This window comes from Fundulus heteroclitus, chromosome 10, assembly GCF_011125445.2.
Source record: "Fundulus heteroclitus isolate FHET01 chromosome 10, MU-UCD_Fhet_4.1, whole genome shotgun sequence".
Taxonomy (NCBI): domain Eukaryota; kingdom Metazoa; phylum Chordata; class Actinopteri; order Cyprinodontiformes; family Fundulidae; genus Fundulus; species Fundulus heteroclitus.
In genome coordinates this window covers 1,129,663-1,138,858 of record NC_046370.1, presented here as the reverse complement: position 1 = coordinate 1,138,858, position 9,196 = coordinate 1,129,663, and the positions used below count along the sequence as shown (strand labels likewise).

General features: G+C 40.1%; 2 protein-coding genes across 2 annotated transcripts in view; both read right to left on the bottom strand.

Annotated features, from left to right (window-relative positions):
- Positions 1-445: 445 nt before the first annotated feature.
- LOC105926620 (carbonic anhydrase 4-like) overlaps positions 446-9,196 on the bottom strand; it is a 51,939-nt gene continuing 43,188 nt past the window's right edge. Inside the window, exon 11 of the mRNA XM_036141745.1 lies at positions 446-1,369. The gene's annotated coding sequence lies outside the window, so the exon portion shown is untranslated. The remainder of the gene's footprint in view (positions 1,370-9,196) is intronic.
- Positions 1,383-9,172, bottom strand: LOC118564412 (carbonic anhydrase 4-like). Its single transcript, XM_036142566.1, has 7 exons — positions 9,163-9,172; positions 6,034-6,204; positions 4,448-4,596; positions 3,449-3,544; positions 3,298-3,373; positions 3,052-3,215; positions 1,383-1,612 (listed from the first exon to the last, which is right to left on the bottom strand). The coding sequence occupies exons 1-7, from the start codon at positions 9,170-9,172 to the stop codon at positions 1,436-1,438; spliced, it is 843 nt and encodes a 280-aa protein (XP_035998459.1). The 3' UTR covers positions 1,383-1,435.

Sequence of the window (9,196 nt, the reverse complement as noted above, 5' to 3'; positions counted from 1 at the left end):
GGAATGAATATTTTCACCCCTAACATAAGATAATTAAAAATACTGCACTTGACATCAGATGATGGAGATGAGTTGTTCTCATTTTAAGTGCAAAAATCTATTTCAATTGGCAGATAATCTCATTTGCCTGCTTTTTTGCATTTGTTTGTTGCAGAGCATCAAACACATCCACATTTTAGCAAAAAACAACACAAGTAAACACAAAAATGCAGTTTTTAAATGAAAGTTGTTATTATTAAGGGAAAAAGAAGATATAAATCTACGTGGCCCTGTGTGAAAAAGTGATTAACCCTAAACCTAATTGGGCAACCCTTAGCAGCAACAATTATGTGTTTGTGAGAACTTTGAGTCTTTTCCAGCGTCATGTAGGAATCCCCCCCAGAGGGGATGGTGCCTCATAACGTGACATCAGTAGGAAAAATGCGTCACCACCAAAATACAGATATTTATCTGTATTTTGCAAATTAATCCTTATGTGTGCCTTAAATCTCTAAATAAATGCATGCATTTAATCCACACAGTACAAATGCTCAAATAATCAAACCCACTTTATTCCATGATCAGATGAACCAATTCTTACTTTGACAGGAGCATAAACATTAACAACAGCTAAGCTGTCAGCTGATCAACAGAAAAACTGAAAGCTAAAGTGGAGTAACAGACAGAAGTCTGCATAACCTCCTGTTGAAGGGTGAAAAAAAATGAAGGAAATATTTCAGAATCAAGGTATCAGCTGCAGCTGATTGCTATAGAAGCGCAAACTCCTACAGAAAAGTGCTTAAGAAGAGAAAACCAATAAAGTAGCATTTATTGAATTTGAAAGAATTAATACAAACTTTGGCAAAAGAAAGACAAAATATCTTTTGAAAAACCTAAATAGTCAAAAAGGAACTGACCTAAAGTTTAGGTAATGCTGTGTACTAAGTACATGAAGCTGAAATGGGGAGATAAAAGTTTCATAAATCACAAAACTGGGTTTGAAAGATTTTCATATTAGAATAGAACGATGTAGACCAGGTTTAAGGAGTTTAGAATTTTAATAAATTGAGCTGGACCAATTCTAATGTGATTGAAATGCAAAACATTTTAAGAAGGAAGTTTCTGAAAATGATAAAATATATCAAAATAGCTGAAGCGTAGTGCATTCTTTCTCTGATTACCGGTTCATTGTAACTTTCATTGTTAAATGTTTTATCTTTATTGTTCTGCTTGTTCTGAACAGTGTCCTTGAGTGTTCTGAATGGTGCTTTGTAAATAAAACTTATTGTCATTACAAGAAGAAGAACAACAAGGAATGAACAAAAACTGTTACAAATGCATTGATGTTGTACAGCAGTTGAAGACAGGCAAGTCTATAAATACAAGAAATGTATAAAAGCTTTTTGATTCCAAGGTAGGATAGTTCAAACACTGGTTGAGCTGTGACCTTAGCTTTTTAGTTTCTCCCCAGTAAAAAGCCCAGCTTGTCCCACTTAGGCAGAAGGTGGTGAGGTTTGGTGCAGGACGGCTGCGTTGAGACTGGCTGTGATGGCTGGATGCCTCGAAACACATTAACCATGAGAGGCGAATAGGGCGTGTCACCTATGTGCAGCCTTGTGCTGAAGAGGTCAATCTGGGGGGACATTTACAAAAATTAGATTCCTGGGAAGATTGTATATACACACACACACACACACACGGACAGAATTGTTGGTTCCCCTCGTCAAATGAAAGAAAAACCCATAATGGTCCCATAAAGAACTTGAATCTGACTAAAGTAATAATAAATAAAAATGATATACAAATGAACAAATGAAAGTCAGACATTGCTTTTCAACCATGCTTCAACAGAATGATTTATAAAAACTAAAGTCATGGAAATGGCCAGGACAACAATGATGGTACCCTTAACTTAACATTTTGTTGCACAGCCTTTTGAGGCAATCACTGCAATCAAAAGCTTCCTGCCAATGAGACTTCTGGACCTCTCATCAGGTATTCTGGCCCACTCCTCATGAGCAAACTGCTCTAGTTGTATCAGGTTTGAAGGGAGCCTTTTCCAGACGGCGTGTTTCAGCACCTTCCAAAGATGCTCAGCAGGACTTAGGTCAGGGCTAATAGAAGGCCACTTCAGAATAGTCCAAAGTTTCCTCTTAGCCATTCTTGAATGTTTTTAGCTGTTTGTTTTGGGTTCTTATGCTGTTGCAAGACCCACAACCTGCGACTGAGACCAAGCTTTCTGACACTGGGCAGCATATTTCTCTCTAGGGTTCATTACACCCTGCAGAGATTCAAGACACCCTATGCCAGATGAAGCAAAGCAGCCCGAGAACATAACAGAGCCTCCTCCATGATTCACAGCAGGGACAATGTTCTTTTCTTGATATGCTTTATTTTCCCGTCTGTGAACACAGAGCTGATGTGACTTGGCCAAAAGTTCCTATTTTTGTCTCATCTGTCCAAAAGACATTCTCCCAAAAGCATTGTTGCTTGTCAACATGTAGCTTGGCAAATTCCCGTCTGGCCTTGTATAATTTATTTTATGGTTACAGTCCAATGGATCTTACATTTCTGAATAATATGCGCAACTTCAGTCACGGGAACATCAATCTGCCTGGAGATGGTCTTATAGCATTAAACTTTAACATGCTTGTCTATAATTTCCTTTCTAATCTAATGAGACAAGTCTTTCCTTCGCTCCCTCTGGTCCATGTTGAGTGTGGTACACACCATGTCACCAAACAGCACAGTGAATACCTGTAGTCCTAATTAGCATCATTGCTAGTTACAAGATTGTAACTAGACATCTGTGATGCTAATTAGTTCATTTTCATAGAAATTTTTTTTATTACATCGCTAAGGTTCAAGTTATTTCTGTGACCATTGCAGGTTCTTCTTTCATTAAACAAGGGTACCAACAATGTTGTGCGTTTGTATATATATATATATATATATATATATATATATATATATATATATATATATATATATATATATATATATATATATATATATATATATATATATATATATATATATATATGAATTTGGACCCCCTATGATGATGCTCACCAAGTTTTTGCTGACTTTAATTGGCTCCTTGAACACGGTCCAAACCACAGCCTCATCACAGGTAGGGGTGGTCAAGGAGCCGAGGTAGCGGTAGTACTTTGAGCGGTCCACCCCAGAGAGAAGATCGTCCAGAGAAATCCTATGTTTTATTCTTGACTTCTGGCCTGAGGAGAGAAATGACCACTGAAATGCGCCACTTGCACTTAAACAGACTCACAAATAAGTCTCAGAGGAGGTCAGTCTTACCAGCCAACGAGACATCTGACAAGTAGGAGGTCAAGGTCTTCCAGCTGGCTGGCTGGTTTCTCGTATCTGGCAGCTCCTTTAAAAGCAAAGAGATGCTGATAAAGTAGCTGTACAGAAAAAAAAGCTCTCACTTCAGATCATCTCTGCTTACCTCAATAAAGAAACCAAGAACAGCAACTCCCTCAGAATCAGCAACAGCAAGATCGGTGTTTCTCTTGAAGGAGGATTTGATGTGTACAATGTGTAGCTGAGGGAGGAATAAAACAAAACATTTTTAAAGCAAGATAATATAGTATAGTCTAAAAAGTTTAAAAACCCCCTGGCTCTGCCGGGGTTCTGCTGAAGGGCAGTCTCAGGTCTCGGGTGTCTGGACCCATGGCTGGATCTGCTCTGCCATAGCAGGCTTCTGCAGCCCCAGAGGCTGCTGCACTGCGGCTGCTGGGAGCTCTCCTCTGGGATGGAGAAGGCAGCGGCCCCTGCGTTGGTCCTGTCCTGTCCTGTGGCTGTCCTTTTGAATGTCTAGGGCTCTGGTCTCTGCAGTGTCTGACTGGGGGAGGGTTTTTGGTTCCTTACAACCAATATTGAGCATTTTCATTATGGACAAACCTTACATATACAAGCACACCCTCACAAACACCTACAGGTGCTTTGATTCCGGTGCTTACAGATAAACCCTATTATTAGCTTTAGCTGTCACTGGACACATCTTGTATTAAATACAAGATGCCTATTTTTCGGTGATGTCATCATAGCTATTGGTTGTTTGTACCTGTGATACTTCTTCTGTTTGTTTTGTTGTTCTTTATATATCTCTCTCTGCAGGTGTAGGAGCAGACTCCAGGGATGTTATTTTGTATTCTCTGCTCTATTTTTGTCACCTTCTCTCCCTTCGCCTTTCCTTTCAATCTTTGTTACCTTTCCATTTCTGTGTCCATTGAATTTGAAATAATCCCTAAATAATGTCCAAAAAAAGTTTTTTGCATGCGTATCAAGCTGAGCACTATAGAAAAAGCAGTAATGCTCCACCTGTATGTAAATCTGTGAGGTTCTCTTTGGCACTATGAAAGCAATTCAGAGTGCGAAACTGCCAGAGAGGACACATCATTTTTTTTATTAAGTAATAAAAAGTTTAGAGAAAAACTGGAAATACCTCCATGGGGTAGCGCTTGCCGTCCACAGTATGTTCTGACCCGGGGTAAGCGGCTCCATTTCCCCAGTGAAGATGGAACTGCAGGCTGTCGTAGCTCTCAGACAAGTCTCCCCCTGAGATCTGGATGCCTCTATTTAAGGTCACTTTGACTATAAGAATAAATAAAAAAATATAAACTCATAGTTCAAGAAAACATTGCCTCTGACCCTAGATAAACATTTTTTTTGCTGCTGCAAAAACAAGACTTAGGCACAGACTTGGCAGAATGTTGCCGATGCTGCAAGAGTTCTGGTAGGAAAGTGGAATTCATCCCAGGCAACTGATATTTTATGAATGCAAACTAAAATGTCTGTTACATTTATATCCAGTTAGATTTTAGAATAAATTGTTCTCCAACTATACTTTCCATCCACCCTGTATAGTAGCTAGCTACAGATGTCATACACAAATTGTAAGCCTCGCACACACCACTGTGAACTTTATATACGTGTGGGCTGGCCAGCATTAGAGACACGTAGACTCACTCACTGGTATATGATCATTTATAAGGGTATTCTGCGTCTGCTCCCCTCATACCTCTGAGTACATTCAACCAAGAGCGGCTGGACTGTATTCTCTACGTTCTCAAGAGTTTCTGCTTCTGTCTGTACCTAGTATCCGCACTGAAGCTGGAAAGACAGCTTTTCAGTACTCTGCCCCCACAGCATGGAACAATCTTCAGAAAGACTGGAAGTTGAAGGATTTGATTCCGATTGGACATTTTAAACGATTGCTCAAAGGTTTGGAAATAAGATCTATGGTTTGTAACTGTTTTATGAAATTCTAATTTAGATAGATGTTATTGTAAACTGTAATGTAAATTGTAATGTAATCTTTTGCCGCTATCTTGGCCAGGACTCCCTTGAAAAAGAGATTGTTAATCTCAATGGGACTTTTCCTGGTTAAATAAAGGAATAATAAAAATAATAATAATACAGTCGGTGTTTTCTCACTCAAGGTAAAAGAAAAACAGCAAATAAGTGGACTTATAATTAATCAGATTAACTTCCTGGTATCAATCAACTGCTGTGCTTGGAGCAGGGAGAAGTCTAAAAGTGGCAGGAAAGTAGCTCTCAAGGATTGAAGTTCAAGACTCCTAGTTTATGAAAGTCAGAGCAATGTGTGGATGAAACGCTGACTTCAGGTCTGAAAGAGGCTGACACACAGGCTCAAAGTTGAAGTCGTGTCTTTTTAGGCTGGACTGAAGCACAAAGTTACAGTTTGAATCTTTCACTTTAAAGAGTGTTTGATAGGTGCTTCAGGGATACACACTGCCCTGCTTTATGGCACCTGATTCCAGTGACTGAAAGCTCTACAGCAGCCTGTTTATCAGCCACCAATTCAAAGCAAGCGCGCTGATCACCAGGGTTGAAAAACACAGCTGTAAAATGATTTTAAATAGTTACTTTTTCAGTAAATGGAAATTGATAAGAAAGAAATTCAAGCAAATCATTCTTAACAATAAAACAGTAATAAGGAGGATCCAATGAAATCTCGAGTTTAGCGTGAACGGATAACGAAATGCCGAACCCAGCCCCTCCACATACCCGTCTTCCCGGTGTTCTCGATGGTTTTCAAGGCGTAGGTGTTGCCGTAGCCCTTGAAGCTGAACTCCACCAGGTCACTGTTCCCCTTTGCCGCAGCTGGCACGATGTTGATGGGGGACTGACGCGTTCCATTGCAGAACTGAGGAGCAATGGCCGGCCAGGTGCGGTAGTCTGCAGGAGAGACGCGGTCTTAGCGGCTGGAGCAAAGAGAGCGAGAGGATGGAGCGCAGAGAGGCAAAAAGCGGATACTTACTGCAGCATGGGTGGTGGTAACACCAGGCTGGAAGAGAAATAAGCCAGTTAGTTCAGTGAGGGGCAGTTTGACCCAGAGAATAGGAACAAGTATTCTGCATTGATTTTAGCTTTATCTATCACCCAGTTTTTGGGGAAAGGAGTCAGAAGCCAAAGTCTAATTCATTTTGGTCACATATCAAAATGTACGCCGAGGGACTCTATCCGTAGAAAGACCATCGTCATCAGAATACATCACATACTTATCTTCTTGGGCAAAGGCACCTTGTACAATAGGCTGGACTTCAGCACAAAATGCAATCTAATTGGCTCTACGCAAATATTGTGGGCGCACCAGCCTCCGCAAGGTTCATTCAGTGTAATACGCTAGAACAGTGTGTTTTGGTTTCAGGCGTGCGTCTAAATGCAACAGGCCTGCAGATAGGAGACGGAGAAGACCTTGAACATTCCTGTTGTGTCTCAGCTCTGAGAAGACTGTGACACTACAGACAATTCTGAATATAAAAGACGTTTCTGTGAAAAAACATAACAATAAATGAATATTACCACACAGACCAACCAGTATATATCTAATATCAATTCAAGCACAGTTAATAACCAGTAGATGGCATATAACTTCAAACACAAGCCAGGTCTGACAAGGGATTTTTACCGATGTTATCTGATGCGCAGTCAGCACTGTGGTGCTAGGACACACACAGCAACAGCAATAACTGCAAGCAAATTCATCTGAGGGAGAGAAAAACATGATGTTAAAGATGTTACTCATCGCTATACAAATGAAGACCATGGAATATATTTTTTATTTGCAGTCAATGTTATTAAAGTAAGAATGTTAAGCCTCTTCAACTGCCCTACCTTTGCAGTAGCGATGTTTCCTCTGAGATATCTGCTGTCCAGCCTCAGTACTCCCCTTTTATAGTTTTCATCCAGCTTATTTCTGCATTTTAGAGTTCCACACCCTTTCCTAAATTAGATGATGTCACCATCTGACATGATGACTTGTGAAAAAGAACATACAGGTTGTCTACAAATCCTGAAATGCCTTACATGTGTTATTTAGGTTCGGGAAAAGTGACCCAGTAAACACTTTGTGTGTTAACTGGACTTGAAATGTTAACATAAATTGGATACTGCGTTGGTTCACTTTTTGCGTGTCAGCTCTCTGGTGCATTCAGTCATTTCCTGATTGATGACCATTAATAATAATCATTAAAGTTTCAAAATAAAAAAAAAACTAGCAGTCTGAGCGTTTGCTGGAAACCTTCACCACAGAAAAGAAAAATTTAAGAATTATCTCTTTCAGAATAACTTGTCTGCATATTTTTTTAAAAATTGACCTCTTTATTTAAGGAAGAAATATACTCTCATTTGAATCAGATGTTTTATTCTATTGAGACTATATTTCTTCCATATCTCAGAAACTTGTTCAGTGAAGGTGTATGATGTATTTCCATAGGAATGGGAAGAAGATCAGTTCCAATCAACCATAAAAAACTCAAATTAGCATGGCGGTCACCTCTAGGGTGGCTGTATTTAAGCTTTTAACCAGATTTATAATAATTCTGATGGGTCTATTAAAAGAACTGGAAACATGTCTGTTAGATGCCGGACGTTTTTTTTCTGCAGAGAAAGCTAACGGTTATGATCGTAGCGCCTCTCTCTCAGCGCTCTCGCTCCTTCTAAACGCCATTAATGAACAGCAGTGGTCCACCCCAACGATGTTCACGTAATTTATGGGGACTTTAACAGGGCCAAACTAAAAGACTACACTCCCAAAGTTTTACCAAAATGTTAAATGTTCTACAAGGGGAGAGAACATTTTTGGATCATGCTTACACCAACATCAGACACACTTAAAGACCTGCACCCCTCCAAATCCTTAGCCAGTCAGATCATCTTTCGCTCCTACTTTTCCCAACCTACACCACCCCTAAGACCCGGGGCCAGTCCCACCAAAAAGACTGTTGCAACCTGGCCTGAGAACGCACTGGGAAAACTACAGGACAGACAGCAAGGGGCTTATTTGGACTGTATCCAGTTCTCTATCAAGAATGTGACTAAAAAAAAAACATCTGGACTCCTTCCAGTCAGAGGCCCTGGATGACCAGCCAGGTCCGCACACTCCTCAGGGCCCACGGTGTTGCCTTCATGTTTTGGTGACAGAGCTTTGTACCAAGTTGCCTGAGCTGACCCTAAAAGAGGCATTAAAAGACCCAAGGCAACATTAACGCTGTGAACAATAACTATGATGGTATGGCAGGCTGGAGGCTGGTGGTTACTGAACATCCTAACTGCTTGGCTGTCATGTGTGGAGATCAGAGGCATAAATCTGGACACAACTGCTCCTCCATCAGGACAATGATGCCAAAGATGCATTAAAACTGGTTTAGGAATGACTAAACTACGCTAACATTGAGCTGGAGTGTCCTTGACTGCACCCTTATTAAAAATGTACGGACTATACTTAAAAGTCTGCAAAATGTCGGACAATTGAAAGAAACCTTTTACGTGAGTTCTACCTCAGATATGGAAAGAGGTCAAATGTTCAGCCAGAGTTCTGACAGAAGCTTGTTGATGTCTACCAAAAACTTTGTGGCGCCTCTGACTAGAAACACAGATTTATCCAAACACTGTATTATTGGAGGTTTATGTATAATATGTAACAATATAGTCAAACTTTTACACCCAATTTCATTTTCATTTCTAATTTAAATCGGTATGTTGCAGTATCTATCCACGGCAATATAGTTTTATTTTTATTATTTTTTTAAAAATCGTTATATTCCTGCAGATTATGGATGTATGCAAACTTCTGACTGAAGCTGTGGCTTTTGCCGGGTCACAACAAGGCTGTCAGAGCTTTGCTGTGGTCACCTTTGATCATGTTGCGCCATCTAGTGGCGCTTTA

Excerpts from the sequence above, each read along its gene's own strand:
- LOC118564412 (XM_036142566.1), bottom strand. Across the intron at positions 3,545-4,447 it reads GCAAGCGCTACCCCATGGAG|CTACACATTGTACACATCAA; the intron begins GTATTTCCAGTT and ends TTCCTCCCTCAG. Across the intron at positions 1,613-3,051 it reads TTAAAGTCAGCAAAAACTTG|ATTGACCTCTTCAGCACAAG; the intron begins GTGAGCATCATC and ends ATGTCCCCCCAG.